Source organism: Euphorbia lathyris, chromosome 7 (assembly GCF_963576675.1).
Source record: "Euphorbia lathyris chromosome 7, ddEupLath1.1, whole genome shotgun sequence".
Lineage (NCBI taxonomy): Eukaryota > Viridiplantae > Streptophyta > Magnoliopsida > Malpighiales > Euphorbiaceae > Euphorbia > Euphorbia lathyris.
This window is the reverse complement of record NC_088916.1, coordinates 32,247,440-32,269,229: the sequence shown is the minus strand read 5'-3', so window position 1 is coordinate 32,269,229 and position 21,790 is coordinate 32,247,440. Positions and strand designations below refer to the sequence as shown.

Genomic DNA, 21,790 nt, shown 5'->3' with positions numbered 1-21,790 from the left:
GTAACAGCTTAGTGCAACTGCAAACAGCTAACAGCAACCGCAATAGCTATTAGCTAACAACTGAACCAAACGGCCCTAAGTGGTATTAGTTCTAATTAAACTATTCTCCTAACTATGAAACACATGATTTTTGAAGAAAAACTAACCGGAGATCCATCTTTTTTCATGTTCTTCTCTTTTCTTAGTTTCAACCACTGTAAATGTAGATCCATCCATCCAACCAACCAAAGTGATTTATATATATTCTTGATCCTCCCATCGAAACGTATCTACTGAGTGTGATTTTGATGAGCAATCAATAAGGTTTCATTAGAGAGTACATGTGAATTGGGGTTTTGGACGATTGATGATTCAATGACTGTAATTCAATTTTTAAAGATCAATTATATGTTTAAGTGATTCTATATTGTTCTAAATGAATTAGTTAACTTTTGTTTCAAATTTCATGTGAATCGGAGGTCGATGGGGCGAGTTTTGGGTGAAAACCTAGAAACATCGCCAGTTTTCGTGTTGACTCAGCGAGTCAAGACTCTGACTAGCCGAGTCCAGAATCTAACTCGCCAAGCCAATATTTTTTTCGGATCTAAAAATCATTTAGGTATGTGAATTACCGAGTCATATGACTAACTCTGCGAGTCAGTGCAAAGTTGTCTGTTTTTATTCAGTTGGAAAGATTCGACAGTATTTTGTTGTATAGACATAACGCTTTAATAGGAACTATGATTCAAATTGAATTGTAAACCTAATACATACATGTACAAATTCTATATTGGTATAGTTTCCAAATTTCAACTTAAAATGCCACAAAATTAACTCTCAATCTTATACATATGTTGAAATCTTGTTTTGCATTCACCATTTTTCTCTGTTTTGAGTCCATATTGTCCGTTTGACCTCAATTTTTTTCCATATGCTTTGTATTTCTAAGAGAACATTTTAGATACGTATTAGAGGTCTTGAGGTACTTCTTTTACATGTATAAACATTTAATACATTGGTTTGAGAGTAATTGTCAATAGGACCATTTTGGTTCATTAGGCGACATTGAGACAGAAGAACAATAGTTTGACCATCTCTTATAGCTTGGAGGAGATCTAAATATAATATTTTATATATATATGGATGTGATTTGAAATAATTTTGATAGTTCATGTTGAACGTATAATATATATGATTAAAGTGAGTATCATGTATATGTTTATGAAATGTTGAGACATTCATTGAATTGATTTATTTATATTGATATGATGGGATGTGAACGGCTTAGAAACCCAAGTTGTCTTTTGAAATATTATGAATTATTATGAACTTTAGACGAGAACGAAATATATGTTAATGTAATATGTTGCTAGCTTATGTAGATAAGAGCAATGGTCTTATGGTTTGAATCTGTGATCACAACACCCTACTCGATATAAGGGTTTTACAGGGTGAGTTATTATTCTGCCGATATGGATACTGAGAGTAGTCCTGATATGGGGACAAGTCCAGATATAGGGAGATGAATATTGAAGATACTTGATATATGTTATGAACGATCATGGATCGATATGGATGTGAAAGCACGCATCGATTACCAATAAACCATTGAGCTTGTTATTTCTTAAGTGTAATTGGGCCTAATTAACTAAATTGATAAGTTCAATCGTAGTGCGATGTTATATGATTGTTTCTAATATGATACAACTAACGAGTAAGTTTCTTGGTATGGTATGTGAGCTGTGATCTTTTGATGATTTATGCATGTACATATGTATATAAGATGTTGTAATTTATTGAGTTGGCAACTCACCCCTTGCCACATTGACATTTTGAATTTCGGTTCATCGAAAGAGTTTCTCCTCGACATTACTTTAGGTTGGCCAGCCACATCAAACATTCATTTTCATGGCATTTACATTATTTGTTTCGGAATATTTTTTTGTGTTTGTTATTATCATGTTGGTCTAGTGGATTTGTAGCCTTCAGGCAAGTATACTTATTTTGAAATGAGTGTTATGAATTTCCAGATTTTTATTATGGTTTGAAATTGTGAATTAACTTGAATTTAATGTTAAGATTGACATTTTCATAACTGTTTACTACTACAAGATAATTAAGTTTCCTTATTTTGAGTTTTGAATTCTGTTTGTGATGTTAGAACTTGTATTTAATATATATCATGACGCGTTCCATATGATCGGAAAGGGGGGTTACGTACCATCATTGTTAGAGGAGATCTAGGAGATCCAATGGATTACCACTAGCGTCAAATGGTGTACAGGGCTCTTAGATAAGTTGCAAGGATGATGGGTCTGATAAGTTTTCTTAATACGCCATGATCACTTATTTGTTTCGGTTCATACTTACCGCACCAATTTGATACAACTGATATGTGCGATAGTACTTCGACATCGATGAGAACTTCTTCAAAGCTTGAAGTAAGACAAAAGAAAATGATCAAGGTGAGGACGATCTCAATCTGATGTCTAAGTTAGCAGTGTTTAGAATGAGAGCACTAAGCAATTGAGAGTGAATTGTAGTAGATGCATGTATGTACCTTGATCTTAAAGTCGCGTTATATTTATATGATGCTTGAGGCAAATCTGGTAGTGGATGGTGGATGTATTTTAAGCAAGTGGTAGTATACCAAAATTGGGATTCATTAATCCTAAGCGTGAATTAAAGGTTTGATGTGAAAAGGATTCGGAATTTGTTTCATTAGTCTAATTAATGTCTTTAGAGATATTTATTTTTATTCCGTTTGATCCGATATTTTTACTTATTCTGAGCGTTTCTAATAGTTGAAAATGAGGACACGTTGATTCTGATGTTATTGACATAATATCATTTCCTAATATATAGTTTTCGTAGCAGATAAGGATTGATGCGAATGCACTAGTTTAGTATGTATATATCTTAGTGAAGTCATCAAAGATCCGAGTGTGACTGATTTATCAAAGGGAATTCCATTCCTACTTGATTATTAAATATCAACTACTACCAAGCACATGCTGAACATCACTCTTTCCCACATATGAATTCCCCTCAAAATAGACTTTTCTTTTCTTCAATATACTACCAACAAACATTTATTCTTTAATTAACCTAATTCTCGTTATTCTATATCTACTATTTCTTGAAAGAAAAAAAAAACCTATAGAAATGGATCAATGTATACACTAAAAACCCAGCTCCAAGTTAATTTAAACATGACAATCCAAATCAAATTTAATCTTCTAATCAAGTTAATAGTATATATTTATTGGAAAATGTTGATTATGAATATTTCTTCTAACAAATACAGCAAAGCAAATACATACTGTGGGGCTATCTATAACTGCTTGCTTGTGAAATTCATTCTCATCTAGTATTATTTTTATAGGACACGGTAAGCATATACTCTATGCATCTATTCAAATTCAACAAGGCTACTTCTTTTTTTTAATAACTTCAAGAAGGCTACTTAATTTTTAAGAAACCAATTGATATAAAAATTTAAGTTAAGAATATTTTTTATTCCTATTTCTAACACTATATAGTTAAATGTCTTTTTATCTTGAAATTTTTACAAACAAACTTATTTAACATTTGTTCAAATTCTATTAATAAATGAATTTGAAGCCTTAATCACTTAATATTAAATTAAAGATCATGTCAAGAAACTATTGGATTCAAAAACTTAAATTCAAAATTAAGGTGCAAAAATAATTTTCATTATTAAATAATAACTATATTACTCCATCCTCCTCCCACAGCCCAGCCCCTTGTTTCTATTAATTGAAAAAAAAGTAATTGGTATTTACAAGAAAAATTAAAAGATTATGATCACTACTACTATAACAGAAACAGAAAAAGCAAAAAATATATATTTGATTAATTATTGTGAATATATATTATGATCTCACTCGCTCACTCAATATAAAAATGATGTATACCCTTTTCTTCAAGGGAATGTAAGCTTAAAAAGGATTACCTGTAAATTATAGTATTATTATACAACTAACAAATTGAATTAATCAAAATCCAGAGAGATCAAAGAACTCCACACATTATCGATCATAAGATTGCTCGGAATCTTGAGTTGATCATCGGCTGCCATTAACGAATCAAAATCTTGAGGTTGCCAATTTGACGAGGTTGTAGCTTCAGACCACAAAGCATCTTGTACCAATTCATCTCCCAACAAACATTGCAATCCAAATTCGTTCATTTCTTGATTTTCATCATAAGGAATTAATTCCTCCAGTGAATCGGTAGTCAACGGCGGTTGAAATTCCATGGGCGCCGTATCACTATCAGAAGTTACAGAATTGGTTGCACTTACAAATTCTTCACTGCTCTCAGGCTGAAAAGGGGGTTCTTGATTCAAGAAATTAGCGAAAACAACAGCGAGATCAATATCAGAAGCATTAGTATCTCCAGCAGTTTGTTGAAACATGGAATCTCCGGCGGTAGAATTGGAAATAGAACGGTGATCGATTCTAGTAGACTTGGCTCTACGACTTTTACGACAACCGCCGCCGACAGGAACATTCCTCAAGGAACCACCTTTAGTCCAATACCTTCGACAGGCTTTACAAAAGTACCTAGGCTGGGACAAACTGTAGTTATTGTAATAACAGAATTTAGTGTTAGAAGAAGAACAACGAGGACAATTGGGAGCAACATGGATATGGGGTTTCCATTTCCTGTCCATAATTTGGTTGCTTAACATATTCATATTCATATGAATAATAGGAGAGGGAGAAGAGAAGAAGTTGATACTAATTAATAATAAGAGTGGAATGGCAATCGCATGTGTTTGTGGGGGAAATGGAGTGTTTCATATAAACGTGGGCGGTTGCGAGCCGTTAGGACTAAGAAATTCTCAAGGAATTAACTATGTGTGAACTCTTTTTTTTAGATTTGTACCCTTCCTTAAATAATCTATTCTTTTTTTTTTTTTTTAAATCAAGGAAGGCTAAAAATAAAATACAAATAGAAAAATAAACAAATTATAGTAGTGGTCGAACATGATTTCATAGCTAGGGCTAATATTAGCCCTACTATTAGAATGATTTTTTAAAGTCTAGTCTGTTAGGGTTGTATAAAAAATTTTTGACTTCCAGTATGATAAAACTGTTTCGTTTTGGTGTGTTAATTAAAAAATCAAAAGTTTCTAAGGTGAAAAACGTAAACATATTTAATATTCTATAAATTCAAAGCTAATTTCTTAAATTAAAACCTCAAAATAAATGAAGGTTATATGTGAAGTAAATAAGTATATTGTTTATAATTGGATAAAAGAATGAGGAGCTATATGTTTGAACATAGTACCAAGTAGTTAGAGATGAGTTCATAGCTAGTGCTTAGACCAATTATGCCAATTTAATTTTCTGTTATACAATCACATCATATTTTATAAGTATGAATTAATATAACTCTTTTAGGGTAGGGGGGGGGGGGGCGGGCTACCCAAGACTACACCACTATTCCTCGAGGTGGTGCCAAAGATCGGAGGGGCTCCGGACTGGCTCCGCCCTTGAACTATAGCTTAACATAGCTACTAAGAACATATCTTTTATGATCATCAGAAAGGATTCCCTATAGGCTTGGAGGAAGGGCGCCAAATTCATGGTGATCCAAAATACAAGAACCTACGAAGTTTGCCAGTCAATCAGCAGCCTTGTTGCCTTCCTTATAAGTATGAACGAAAATAATATTTCAATCCTTATCCCAAATAGAAGTGCATCGACTTATAAGCCATGAGAAAGGATAATGTATTCCTATTGTGCCTATCATGAACTGTAAAACCACTTTTAAATCCATCTCCACAATAATTTTTCTACATCCTCTCTCTTAAGTTAACTGCAGTCCAAAATACAAACCCCACAGTTCAGCTACAGTGAATGTACAATGTCCTATGTTAGCACCAAAACGTCCTTACCACAACCCATTCTCACCGCGCAACAACCCCCCAGCCGAGGCCTTCCGTGGGTTTCCTTTACGGCCCTGTCAGTATTCAATTTCATCCATCTCGGGTCAGGAGTTTCCAAGATATCCAAATTACTTGAGGAACCACGTCGTAATTAAAATTAGGGTTAATTTCAAATAAATGACATGTGGTTTCACGCTTTTGCTGATCGGTACCCGTGGTTTTTTCATTACAAACCAACCTTTGTGGTTTGTGTCGTTAAAAAAATCATGGCAAATGCTTTAGCTATATTAAAAGGTAGGGGCAATTTTGGAAAGGAGTTATTTTTTTTACCCTTCTTCCCTCCTCCTCCTCCTTCTCCTTCTTCTTCTCTTATAAAGAGAAGAAGAAAAAGAAAAAAAATCATTTTCGAAATTGCCCCTGTCTTTTAACAGAGTTAAGATATTTGTCTTGCTTTTGCTAACGGTGCAAACCACATTATTTGGTTTGTAATGAAAAAACCACATGTACCGCTTTGTAAAAACGTGAAACCACATGACATTTGATTGAAATTAACCTTTAAAATTAATAGCATTTTGAGCTCTCAAGAATTCATCACATAAAGTAAACATCAGAGCAAAGGAATAAAACTGAGCATTATTGTCATTAATAGGAAACTCATTTCTACCTTTCCAAATACAAAAAGTGAGAAAGAAAATAACATGGACCACGAGATATTCTGGTAAGTCCCTTGATGCCTCAAATTGTTCGTAATCCATCCATTTACATCTGTTGGTGTGCCCTAGTTCATAGGCATTGGTTCTTATAAAATGTATTTGTGTCACATTAATAAAGGCATTAATCTAGTTCATTTATATCTTGTGCTATAATATGAATAGAGAATCCATTGATTGATAATCGTAAAACCATATCCCAAGTCTATTCTATCATGGGAATGATTAGGACCACAGACTTGTATATTCGATGACTGTATGGTAGTAATTGATACTAGCCATAGCACTTGATAAGTCAGTTGTGAATATGGGTACATGTAGTATACATGTGACTGGATCGATCCGCTCGAGAAAACTACATGGTGGTTGTGTCATTAGTTTTCTTAAGTAGGTCTCTAACTGTCTTCAGACCAGATTTCATTATAATATCAATGTGGGATCCGGTTCACTTTGACATGCGCCTAACAGGTCTGTAACAGGATGCCAAATACGGGTATGATTGGGTGAACAGGTGAACGCGTTGGTATTGATAGTGAAGTGATGGGATTACCACTCATATAATACTGAGATGATATCACAGGCCACTTGATAAGTGAGATTGATAAGTGTGTGGCCACACCCAGATAAGTAGTTTACTTATCTGATTCATTAATCTACTTAAGATCAAGAAATATCATAAACATCAGAGAGGATGACAGCCGCCATGCCTCTAGTTTATAATGTCGATATCAAATGGTAAAAGAAGTTAAGAGATAACTACAGGGTCTGCATCTTTAGACTGCTGAAACTCTGTCTTAGTTAGGGGCAGTAATGGTTTGCTAGAACCCACTTACTGTATGTGAGCCATAAGCCCATTGCTAGCTAAGGACAGTCCCATAGGATCGTGCACATCGAACATCTGAGTTAGAACTTATAGAACGGTACATTGGAGAGATAGAATTAATTAATTGATTAATAGTGAAATGTCAAAGTAATTAATTGGTGGTTAATTAATTGATTAATTGATACTATGTATCAAGGTAATTAATTAATGGTCTTAAGTGTTGAGTATTTAATTGATTAATTAGTTTACGCGATGTAATTAGTTAATTTGTAAATTAATGAAATTGCATTTGGTGAATAATTAATTAGATCAATACGTTAATTTATTAATTAGTGTTATTCATTTAATTAGGGTAATTAAATTTAATCTAATCATAATTGCATAGAATAAATATTATTGGTATTTATTTATGTAATTAGATTAGGATTGGATTAGTTTTGTAATTAACCAATTAACCCTAAACCAATTAGATTTAGGAATACACTATATATATATATAAATTAAAGCACTAAAACCCTAATATATATACATCACATTCGGCCAACTCTTTTGTGTGAAAAACAAAAGAATATTCGGCCACCACCACTGAGATTACTATAGTGGAATTTGGCAAAATTACACAATCTCTCCTGTTGTTCTTTCGTTCTTCGGCTAGCACCGGTTTTGACTCAATAGATGTTCGTGCACCTGACTACAGAGATCTTACTACCTTGTGGATTCTTCAGCCGTCTCTAAAAGAGACAGTCCGGGTATGTTTATATCCTTAAACGGATCAAAAGGTTTTATTCAATCAATGGTTAACGGACAAAGATCAAACTAAAGGGATTAAAAATAAATTTTAAACTGCAATTCTGCTGCGCTACAATTGATTAACTGGCTTTAATCCCTAACAGTGGTATCAGAGCCATGGTTTAGTCCGTTTTGATTGATTGAAAAATTAATATGATTTGGTTTTATTATTTTTCCAAATCAAGTTTTTGAAATTTCCTATTAATTCCTCGTGTAGAAATTGTTTTAGGAAGTTTTCAATTTTTATTTATGTCTGTGTTTTTGGTGTGTTTGGTTCTGAAATTATTTTAATAATTTAAATTAAAAAAATACAGAAGCGTTTTTGTTAAAAAAAAAGGAAAAAAAATAGTTTTGGACACGGAATAGCAGTCGCGGGACTGCTGTCCGCGAACAGCAGCCCCGCGGCTGCTGTTGGGCGGACAGCAGCACTACTGCTTTCCGCGGACAGCAGCCCCGTCGATGTCCCGGGTCCGTCAAAATTCAGAATTAAGTTTAATTTTGGATTTAACGGGACTGATTTTAAGTTTTAAATTTTTCTCGGGTAATTTTAATAAAATCAGGGCCCTAATACCGTTTAATTCATTAAACGTGTTTTGAATGAAAATTAATTGGTATTAAAACATTTTTTATTGGCATGTATATTTAATTTTAATCGAATTGATAATTTGTGTAAAATTGAATATGGTTAATTTGTGAAATTGGCCCAATGGACCGTGACACTGGTTTAAATTGGGAGGGCTAAATTTAAGATATGTGACGACCCTAAAATTCAGTGGGAGCAAAATTGTAATTTTGCATACAAATGGATGTTAACCGTTTGGGCCTTTATGAGCCTTAGTCATATATGGTAAAATTGGCGATTTCACCCTAAGTAACTCGGCTTAACTTTATTAGATGATTTTGGAATGCCATGATCATGCATTATATTTGTATGTTTTATCGTGCAGCAACGTGTTATAGAGTTCTATGGGCCCTAAATTAAAGTCGGTTTGTAATTTAATTATTTTGGGAAATATGGCCTGTGTGCCATTCTTTTATTAATGTAATTTTAGAATAGGTTCTATTTATAAAATTCTAATTGATCGTGAAGAAGCCCAGATGGTCCAAGCCCATGGTGGGAGCCCAAGGAGACTTGAAGAAAGCCCGTGAAGATTAGATAGTTTATCTAGTTTCACTAGGATGTATTATAAGGCCCATAGAATCTCTATGTTTATTTTATTATACAATTTCTTAGTATAACATGAAATATAAGTAGCAACGATCACCAGATCATCACCCGCGATAATTATATGTTAAAGCCGTATCACTTTATTAATCCGGATAATGAAATATTGAGTCGCTTAAAAGTGCTTTCCAGATTCACACCTCTTCCTCCCAGGTAGTGCTACAGTGTATGACGTGCCCTAGCAGGTATGCTGTAGTAATTAGTGGGCCGTCGAGGGTTAGGATACTTCGGTATGGCTAATGTGTGTATGGTGGTTGGACTCAACGTGGGTAGCATTAGCTCAGAGCGGGCCCTAAGCACAGATAGGCTAAGTGTCACAAAGCCCATCAAACCAAGAGTCCTTGCGGAGGATTGGATAGTTTATCCTACCAAATCGTCAATGGTCGACGGCGGAGCCCTAGCTCGGTCTATTATTGATGGATTGTGGATCTTGGTCTAGACAGCCAAATAAATATCACCAATAACGAATTAAAATGGATTATTAATTTGATCTTTGGCTTAAGCCCTTTATTCTAACTCTAATGTAATTTTTCCACGTAGATTAAACTCCACATCAGAATTACACGAAAAGAAAATTAAATGGCTGCAACAAGCAATAACTCACTCAGACCACTCCTGGAAAAGGAAAAGCTTTCAGGGACTAATTTCCTTGACTGGTCCAGGAACTTGCAAATAGTTCTTAGACACGAGTCGAAGGAATATGTGCTGACTGCTGCCTTACCAGCAGCTCGTCCTACAAGTCGGGGCGTAACCGCTGATCGAATGGCGGAGTACGACCGACATGTTAAGGATGACAGGGATGTGTCATGCATTATGCTGGGTACCATGGTTCTTGATCTTCAGAAACAGTTCATGGAGCAGCATGCCTTTGCGATCATGGATCAACTCAAAAGGATGTTCCAAGATCAAGCTCGTCAGGAAATATACTTGACAACAAAGGCGCTATACAGCACTACGATGCAAGTCGGGACTTCTGTTAGCACACACGTGCTAAAGTTGAAGGGTTTTATTGACACATTGTCAAGGCTTGGCTCACCAGTGCCTGCACAATTAGCAGTCGACATCATTCTTGGATCACTTCCGGCATCCTACAATCAGTTTATCATGCACTACCATATGCAGGGCGTTGATAAGTCTGTAGTAGAATTGCATGGCATGTTGAAACTTGCTGAGCAATCCTGTAAAAGGACTCCAGAAGTGTTGCTGGTTAACAAAGGGAACGTGCCTATGGGAAAGGCCAAGTCCAAGTCCAAAGCAAAGGCCCAAAAGGCCAAGCCCAAGGCTAGGAAGGCGGCAGCTTCTAAAGGTAGGTTGGCCTCAGCAGATGATATCTGCCATGAGTGTAATGAGAAGGGACACTAGAAGAACGTGTGTCCAAAGCTAAGGGAGAAACAGAAGGCTAAAGCTTCTGGTTCTGGCATTTATATTGTTGAGATAAATCTGGCTATTTCTACATCTTGGGTTTTAGACACTGGATGTGGTACTCACATTTGTTCAAATGTGTAGGGACAAAGAAATAGGAGATTGCTGGGATCTGGTGAAGTGGATCTTCGAGTCGACAATGGTGCTCATGTAGAGGCCTTAAAGATCGAAGATTATTCTTAGAGATACCTAGTGGATTAGTTTTAGAAATTAGAAATTGCTATCTTGTACCTGCAATGCGGAGGAATATTATTTCAGTTTCTATGTTGGATGTTTATGGTTTTAATTTTAATATTGGACGTGGTATGATTTCTATACATCGTGGCAATATTGTTTATGGAACCGCATTTCTAGAAAATGGTTTGTATATCCTTCATCTAAAACATAGTGAATCAATCTATAACATAAACGCTAAAAGGATTAAGACTAATGAACTAAATCCTACATATATTTGGCACTGACGTCTTGGCCACATAAATGAGAAACGCATAACTAGGCTTTACTCTAGTGGAGCGCTAGGGTCATTCGACATGCAGTCTTATGAAACGTGTGAATCTTGTTTAAGAGGGAAGATGATAAAGGCGCCTTTCACCAAGACTGGTGTAAGGGCCATGGAGCTGTTGGAGCTGATACACTCAGATGTATGCGGTCCAATGAGTACAAGTGCTAGATCTGGTTTTCTGTACTTTGTTATCTTCACAGATGACTATAGCCGGTATGGGTATGTGTATCTGATGAAACATAAATCTGAAACTCTTCTGAGATTCAAAGATTTTAAAAATGAAGTAGAAAATCAACTTGGCAAGAAAGCAAAAGCGCTCCGGTCTGATAGAGGGGGCAAATACTTGAGCCAAGAGTTTGTCTTATTCTTGAGAGAGTGTGGGATTGTATTCCAACTCACTCCTTCTGGTATGCCCTAATGGAATGGAGTGTCAGAAAAGAGGAATAGGACCCTGCTCAATATGGTCCACTCAATGATGAGTCAAGCTTCTCTCCCTATCTCCTTTTGGGGATTTGCTTTGGAAACTGCTGCTCATATAATTAACAATACACCGAGCAAGGCAGTTGAAGGAACACCATATGAATTATGGACGGGCCGAAAGCCCAATGTTTCCTTCATGAAGATTTGGGGTTGTGATGCACATGTCAAGAAATTGATAAGTGGCAAACTAGAGTCCAAATCTGTTAAATGCCAGTTTGTGGGTTACCCTAAGGAAACTAAGGGTTATTACTTCTACAACCCAGCCGAGAATAAAACATTCGTGGCTAGGTTTGCAATCTTTTTGGAAAAGGAATTCGTTTCCAAAGTAGACAGTGGGAGTGATATTGATCTCGTTGAGATTCAAGACTCACAAACTCCTGCAGCTTATGTTGAGGATGCTTTGGGAACCGATATAGATCCTCAAAACATTGAGGAGGCTAAACCGGTTATACAGGTGGTGTTTCAAGTAGATTCGTATAGAATTCTGATAAACCCTGTGTGTATATGAAATTCAGTGGGAGCATATCCACTTTCCTAATATTGTATGTCGATGACATACTTGTCATTGGAGGCAATATATTAACACTGCAAGATCAAGCAGTGGTTGACTAAATGCTTCATAATGAAAGACTTAGGAGAAGCCGATCAAGATCTACAAGGTTAGATCCAACCGACTTCTAGGCTTGAGTCAGGCATCGTACATAGACAAGAATCCATCATGTACTCTATGTTATGTACAAGGCCAGATGTTGTGTGTTGCACCAAACATGACTAGTCGGTGCCAGTTAGATCCCGATAAGGAACACTGGAAGACAGTCAAGGCAATCCTAAAGTACCATAACCGTACCAAGGATGTTTTTCTTAGTATTTTGATGGGTAGAAGGAATGGAAATATCAGGTTACACTGATTGAGACTTTAAGGATGATAACCAGTCACATACTGGTTATGGATTTCTCCTGAATGGCGATGCCATTAGTTGGAGATCTATAAAGTAGCCAACCATTGCCAATTTTATGACGGAAGCTAAGTACATCGTTGCATGCGATGATGTAGAGGAAGTAGTTTGGATTAAGAATTCATAACTAATTTAGGAGTAGGTCAAACTCTCCTAAGATCAGTTGATGTTTTCTGTGACAATAATGGGGTCATAGCACAAGAACTGGATCCCATGTCACACAAGAGATCCAAACGCGTACTTAGATAGTAACACCTTACCCGGTGACATTACATTGTAGAGGGTTGACACTGAGAACAATGTCGCTGGTCACTTTACCAAGGCAATTGGTAGTACTAGACCTATAGTGTTTAGGGCAATACCCGCTTGGAACTAGTTCAAGTGGGAGACTGTTGGTGTGCCCTAGTTCATAGGCATTGGTTCTTATAAAATGTATTTGTGTCACATTAATAAAGGCATTAATCTAGTTCATTTATATCTTGTGCTATACTATGAATAGAGAATCCATTGATTGATAATCGTAAAACCATATCCCAAGTCTATTCTATCATAGGAATGATTAGGACCACAGACTTGTATATTCGATGACTGTATGGTAGTAATTGATACTAGCCATAGCACTTGATAAGTCAGTTGTGAATATGGGTACATGTAGTATACATGTGACTGGATCGATCCGCTCGAGAAAACTACATGGTGGTTGTGTCATTAGTTTTCTTAAGTAGGTCTCTAACTTTCTTCAGACCAGATTTCATTATAATATCAATGTGGGATCCAGTTCACTTTGACATGCGCCTAACAGGTCTGTAACAGGATGCCAAATACGGGTATGATTGGGTGAACAGGTGCACGCGTTGGTATTGATAGTGAAGTGATAGGATTACCACTCATATAATACTGAGATGATATCACAGGCCACTTGATAAGTGAGATTGATAAGTGTGTGGCCACACCCAGATAAGTAGTTTACTTATCTGATTCATTAATCTACTTAAGATCAAGAAATATCATAAACATCAGAGAGGATGACAGCCGCCATGCCTCTAGTTTATAATGTCGATATCAAATGGTAAAAGAAGTTAAGAGATAACTACAGGGTCTCTGCATCTTTAGACTGCTGAAACTCTGTCTTAGTTAGGGGCAGTAATGGTTTGCTAGAACCCACTTACTGTCTGTGAGCCATAAACCCACTGCTAGCTAAGGACAGTCCTATACGATCGTGCACATCGAACATCTGAGTTAGAACTTATAGAACGGTACATTGGAGAGATAGAATTAATTAATTGATTGATAGTGAAATGTCAAGGTAATTAATTGGTGGTTAATTAATTGATTAATTGATACTATGTATCAAGGTAATTAATTAATGGTCTTAAGTGTTGAGTATTTAATTGATTAATTAGTTTACGCGATGTAATTAGTTAATTTGTAAATTAATGAAATTGCATTCGGTGAATAATTAATTAGATCAATACGTTAATTTATTAATTAGTGTTATTTATTTAATTGGGGTAGTTAAATTTAATCTAATCATAATTAATTGCATAGAATAAATATTATTGGTATTTATTTATGTAATTAGATTAGGATTCGATTAGTTTTGTAATTAACCAATTAACCCTAAACCAATTAGATTTAGGAATACACTATATATATATAAAAATTAAAGCACTAAAACCCTAATATATATACATCACATTCGGCCAACTCTTTTGTGTGAAAAACAAAAGAATATTCGGCCATCACCACTGAGATTACTATAGTGGAATTTGGCAAAATTACACAATCTCTCCTGTTGTTCTTCCGTTCTTCGGCTAGCACCGGTTCTGACTCAATAGATGTTCGTGCACCTGACTACGGAGATCTTACTACCTTGTGGATTCTTCAGCCGTCTCTAAAAGAGACAGTCCGGGTATGTTTATATCCTTAAACGGATCAAAAGGTTTTATTCAATCAATGGTTAACGGACAAATATCAAACTAAAGGGATTAAAAATAAATTTTAAACTGCAATTCCGCTGCGCTACAGTTGATTAACTGGCTTTAATCCCTAACAACATCAACTGTGAAGAAACAATGTGTAGGTGCAATGGAAACAATGTACTTCAAAAATGTCGAACATTAGAACAGCCACAAAGAAGATGAATAAATCTTTTAGTCTTCGGTAGTAAGGACAAGAAGTAACAATTAATATGTGCCTCTGAACTCTATTTACGTTACAAAAAATCGCGTTGTGGCACTAACCAAATGAAATATTTAATTTTTTCGGACAGTAAAGTACAAATAAAAGACCAGATCATGCATGAGGTTTAGCAGTAGCATTCCCAACTAACTCATACATAGTCTTCATTGAGAACTCATTAGATGAAATTCCTAGATCATGCTATTAGGGTAGACAGTCAAAGTTGCATTTTGCAATATTAGTCGAGTTATTGAGAAAATCAGTAAAACAATCCCATTTCTAGTCCCCCTTCTCGACATCCCAATACTCATTGACATCCAAAATAACATCAGTTGAGGGGGAGCTCGGACAGTAACAAACAGTAATGGCACTTTCCCACACTAAGCATTCGTCCAAAACTAAAGGAGCTTTGCTATTGGGCCCTCTAATACCATAAGTAATTTAAAGAAGGAAATCACCACCAAAATTGCAGAATTAAATAATAAACTTATAATTAATAGTCTTTAATTTGGTTCAGTGTATTATCCAGGAGTTCTTTCTGTATTTATCAAGAGTTGTATTGTTTCACAAAGAGTCATCTGTATTTATAGAGAGTTATTGTTGTTTACTAAGAGTAATGTCTGTAATATATAAATACCTATCAATACAAGTAGTAAGAAAAGAGAATTTTCTTCCAGCAATTATACTCTTCCTCTGTTACTTGTGAAAGTTTATTTATTGATCCAACAAATTGGTATCAGAGCCAGACAAAAATTCTCCTGAAAATTGAGAATCATGATAAAAAGAGAAATCACAATTGATTCATGGGAGATCAAGTCGCAGATTTGGATAGCTATGTGCTCTTGCATTAATCACATCAAAGAACAAGCAGATTCTTTGACCTTTGAGGCGATCAGAAGGTTGTTCGAGAAGGATTTGGGATTGGAAAAATATGCTTTGGATGTACAGAAGAGATTTGTCATGCGATGTCTGGTGGAATCCTTAGAAAATGATGATGATGGTGAGAATTTTGAGGATTTAGGAGAAATTAAGGTACAAGAACATGTATCTGATGATGAGGAGAAAATGGAAGATTCTCCTATGATGGGTCTTTTGCCAGAAACTGATCCAGTCAGTGAGAAGAAAGAAGTTCCAAGTAAGAGCAGTATTACCGAGGCCATATTGAAGAGAGCTTCTTATATTAAAGACAATTGTGAGGAAGTTACAACCATCAGTCTTTGTCGAATTTTAGAGGAAGATATTGGACGTGATAAATTTGCACTTGATCCATGCAAGAAATATATAAGCAATCTGTTAGGTGAGGTATTTCTATGGGCTGATGAGAATTCAGAGTCTTTAGAAATAGACAGTGATGAGGATGAGAAAGATAAAGTAAAACCAAAAAATCCAATTAGTGCAAAGCAAAATGTACAACATTCATAAGTATAAAAAAAGATGAAGAGGTTTGAAAAAGAAATCAAAGCATCAGGTAAGAAGCAAAGTAAACTGATGGAAGAAGAATCAAAAGATAACAGAAGTGAAGAACACACAGAGAATGGCTCTAATGATAGTTGTTCTCAATCATTTGTTGAACAAAGTGTCAAGAAAAATGAAGTTTCAACACCAGCTTATGGTAAAAATGTTGAGATCAAAAGTGAGACCGAGCTAATGAAGGAACTGAAGGAGATATTTTCGATAGAAGAATTGTCATCAAACACATCTGAAAAAGAAATCATGGAAGTTAAAAAGAGAAAGGAAAGAGTGAAAGAAGTCGAGGGAATTGACATGAGTAATATTGTGTCAATGTCATGTAGAAGGTGCACTACAAGTTATGTTCTTCATCCAAAACACAAAATACCAGTTGATAGTGATAATAGTAATGTTGATGGTACTGACGAGGATGATGAGGAAGACGCCAATGATGACGAGGCAGAAGAAAATGACGGAGATAATAATGGGTATGATGGCGGCTAAAGTGAAGAGATCAATGCCAATGAAGTTTGAAGATGTCAACAGATTAAGAACTATTCTTGGTGTAACTAAGGGATAAAAAATTATAAGTTTAAGGGGGTGTGTTGAAATAATAAACTTATAATTAATAGTCTTTAATTTGGTTCAGTGTATTATCCAGGAGTCATTTCTGTATTTATCAAGAGTTGTATTGTTTCACAAAGAGTCATCTGTATTTATAGAGAGTTGTTGTTGTTTACTAAGAGTCATGTCTGTAATCTATAAATACCTATCAATACAAGTAGTAAGAAAAGCGAATTTTCTTCCAGTAATTATACTCTTCCTCTGTTACCTGTGAAAGTTTGTTTATTGATCCAACAGGAAAAGGCTAGAAAAAGAAAGAAGAATAAAAAAGGATAAAAGGAGATTTGGCAGCATATTGATTCTCCTTTTATATGTGGAGTTAGCAGGAGTTACAATGAGGGTGAAACATCATGATTATAAAACACGTGCACATCCTTTTAACTAAACTTCCATAATTGGAACGGGTTGAAGCGATGTAATTTAAAAGCGCACATATGAATTTTTATGAATAGTCATAATAATTTTTTAAGACGCTTGAAGGATTAATATTGCAGTAAATGATAGTTATCGTGGAACATGTATCTAGCATACCCTCGTGATAAATCTTTAATTAGGTGATTCGAAATGGCATAATGGCTACGTGAAGTGACATTCATGATCTTCAAATTTGAAACTTTATAGAAATGTCATTTTACAAAAACAAGTGTAGTGATGGTTTACATGTCAAGATCACTCTACCTTCTACTCACAATTCACCTCAAAATCAAACCATCTTTCATCCATTCATTCATCAAACTCCCTCCTAATGAAATCGCTTTAGTCCTCCCACTTTTTGAACTATGATCATCTCAGATGAACCTAGACTCTACAATCCAATGTAAGCGATATAAAGATGACCCTTTCGCTCGTAGTATATTTTTTTGCTAAAGCATATATTAGATTAGATTAACCCCTAAAAGACTCAATGTATACCAAAAGGGGACATATGATGACAGGCAAGTTGCTTTAGCGATAACCACCACCCACGTGGCTCATTTATAACTTTTTGGGTACACCATTTACAACCCATTACTTGATTGGTCATACCACAAGCAAAGGAAATTGTACTCATGTGTCTCCCATATGGTATGAGCTGCCAATTTCTACAAAAATCACAGGCATCCATAAAATAAAAGTCTATAAGATGCAAAGTGTGTTGAAACACAATTTCTATAGAGTTTTTTATTATGATAAAAATAACTATTAAGGAATTAGATTCCCAAAATAATTAATTTCAAAATTGATTTAAGTTGTTTTATGCTAATGTATTTGTTAAGTATTGATTTAAATTTAAGCATAAAATCAAAGACAACTCAAAACACCTTAAAAGAATTGAAGGCCAAAAGCTCAAGTCTTGCCCAGAACCCAAAAGCCAGATCCGGAACCAAAAGCCCATTGACAGACAAGTCAACTCAAGCATTCCCAAAGAAGCAAAACAACAAATAACAGAAGACCCTGTTATACGAATGTCTCTCTCTATCATCCATTTAAGGAAAGCTTCAGGATGAAAGTCTGTAATGTCAGAAGACGATCATTGACACACTGCTCAATGGTCGATAGAAGCCTGGTTTCTTCAACGACACTTTCCACTTTATGGATAAAACTGGTGCAGTAGACAGAAGCATTTCAGAAGACAGAAGATAGAAAAGGATTTTCCTTCTAACATCTCTTGTGAATTTCAAATGGTCTTCACTAAATTCTCCACTATAAAAGTTAAGCCTAGAGTTCATTTTTCACAACTCATCTTCACATGAAAAAGAGATAAAAATCTTCATGTGAAAAGCTATAGCAAAATTGTAATACACATTCAATTTCATATTTGTATAAATCCAATAGAGAGATAATACTTCAATTGTGTTCTATATAAGAACCAATTTTATATTGTAAATCATAAGCTCTGTCATTTGCTTTGGTTATAAGCGAATAACTTGAGAGATAAATAGCTGAGTGTCAGTGTAAAAGAAGGTACTTTATAGAAGCTTTGTCTACTATAAAAATTTTGTGCTCTGCCTGTTAAAAAGTAATTTAGTGGATTAAAACTCAAAAGAATGTATTCTGAGGACTAGACATAGGTGAGAGGTCGAACCAGTATAAATCTGCTGAGTAACGTATTTTTTAACTCCACCTTTATTACCTCTAATTATATTGTTTGTGCTAACTAATTTATCTCACACATAAGCTTTGAGCATTGTGCACCAATTAATATGTTAATCTTGATAATAGTCAGAAGCTCTACTAAACAAGTTGTCCTCTAAGCGCATTCATCAGAAGCGGAATCAAGCTCAGTAGACTAATTAACTCAGTAAACTGAACTTGCCTCTAACTCCGAAGCCTGCCCCTATGCTAGCCATTGAATGTTAAGTGAGAAATTTTATAAAAGGTTAAAATTAACCAACAGTTCCATTCACCCCCCTGGAACTAATCTAACCTCACAATGGAGCAATAAGTGGTATCAAAGCCTAAGCTCCATTGCTAAGATAAAACTATCTTGAGCTTAAGATCCCTTAATGGCTACAAATAGCACACGTTTCCTCCCTAGTAATTAGACCACCCAAATCCTTTCGGAGGGTCTATCTATTACCAGACCCTCTCTGTTCTTAGGATCCAATTTTTTTTTTCGTTCTAAAAACACAGAATGAATTTTTTTATCCAAGCTCAGAGCATAAGCGCCTGGTTAGGAATAATCAAAGGCCCTTATGAACCTACTGAAACAGTAGGTGGGACTAAAGTCTTAAAAACTGAGGACAAATGGACAGATGAAGATCTCAAGAAGCTGTAAATAAATGCTTCAGTTATAAACATGCTTCACTGCGCTCTGGATGTTGTAGAATATAATAAGATCTCAGGTTGCAAGATTGCCCAAGAGATATGGAACAAGCTGGAAGTAATCTATAAAGGCATCAGCAAAGTAAACGAGTCAAAAGTTAATCAAAACATGAGACTATATAAATTGTTTGAAATGAAGGACGGTGAAAGAATGTCTCACATGAATGTAAGATTCACCAATATCATCAACGAGCTTAAAAGGTTGGGAAAAGCTTTCTCAAAAGAGGAGCAAGTCAAGAAGATCCTCAGAAGCCTTCCAAAAAGTTGGCAGGCAAAAAATGGATATTAAGGCGGCTTAAAACTTGACGACCTACAAATACAATGAGCTCATCGGATATCTACTGACTCACGAAATCTCTATGAAGAACTTTGAAGTCAAGGAGAATTCAATAGTTGTGAAGGAAGACATTACTAACGAAAGCTCCACCGATGATGAAGAAATGTCCATGTTGAAGGAAAATAGACAAGCCTAGGCGCAGCGGAATTATAAAATTTTATCTATTTTATCTATTTCCCTTTTCCAAGATCTATTAATTGTTATTTCATATAAAGAGGGATAGAAAGTAATACCTTCGGTGAAGAACTATCTACGGTTGCAAACGAAGTGCCCACAACTCTTAATCCGTGTATCACGAACAACAAAAGAGACAACATAGAAAAAGATAACTAATCAGTAATCAACCTTAATAATAGCAATCGCAATGATTGCCTCTAACAGAAATCGATACGAGATCAAAGAGAGAGTAAGAAAGATTGTAATTAGCCGAGACGGTTGCAGAACGATTCCTCTAGCCCTTCTATTTAGTGTTAGCCGAATTATGGGGTTAGGGAGTCTATTTATAGACTTCTCAAAACCCTAATCCCAGTTGTGTTAGGTAATTTGGAATCTTATTCGGAATAGGATTCCTAATTAGATAATTAAATAAACACTTTACTATTATCTAAATAATAACTAATTATATCCAGATAATTATTATTAACCAAATTAATAACTAATTAGTGTTAGGGATAATTAATTAGAGTTTCAATCACATAAAAACTTCTAATTAATATTATCAGATAATCCTTTAATTTAATTCATAACCATAATCAAATTATAATTATTAATCAAATTAATTTATCCCTAATTAATCTACAAATTTCGGCTCATATATATAGTGTCTCACTAATTACATTTTCGTCCTCCGATTCCAAGTCCCATATGCGACCCATTAGGTTCTTTATTGCCACTAGCCGTATATATCCTTTGAAATTATTCATCACGATTAATTCCAACATATATATAACGGAATACCGTCGCGAGCTGTTACTAGCAGAACCTATGATATTCCCCCAGAGCAATTAAGAAGTCAGGTTGATAACTGACGTTAACCTTTCTATATTAGGTACAGTATAATACGATCCTTCATCAACTATGTCATGTCGGTCAATTCCTTATAACCATGGACCGTGTCAAGGTTGCATATAACGAAGAGTCCGGTTTTACTTGTACAGGTTGAATTCACTTTGAAAAGATAAGTTAAGTGAAATGTTCATTTCTACTCTTAACTCTATCACCTTGCAAGGATTTCAGTCAATTCACCACAAGCGGCCATTTGGATATATCTCCCACTTATCGGGAGTGACGAATGCTCAATCTGACATTAACTATTCTGCAATTACTTCGTGTGATACCCAACCCTGCTCTCACACACCCCAGGCTCTCACCTGTTGGATCGTGCTCGCACAAAATCAAAGTATCAGACTCCATAATCCAAAATCACTAATTAACGAATGTTTGAGTCTGAGGATTAGTTATACCTACTAATACCAATGAGATGAACAGTTGACACATTAGATAAATCAATCCATTCTGTTATCTCAAGTCGGGTCCCAATCCTAATGAACTCCTTCACCAGATCCATGTAACTGTTTAGATATCTGAA

At 35.3% G+C, this 21,790-nt stretch overlaps 1 protein-coding gene across 1 annotated transcript; it reads right to left on the bottom strand.

Moving 5' to 3' along the window:
• Positions 1-3,737: 3,737 nt before the first annotated feature.
• LOC136200683 (dof zinc finger protein DOF1.2) lies at positions 3,738-4,844 on the bottom strand. The gene has a single exon (XM_065991105.1). The coding sequence runs from the start codon at positions 4,706-4,708 to the stop codon at positions 3,995-3,997; it is 714 nt and encodes a 237-aa protein (XP_065847177.1). The 5' UTR covers positions 4,709-4,844; the 3' UTR covers positions 3,738-3,994.
• Between the last annotated feature and the right edge of the window lie 16,946 nt (positions 4,845-21,790).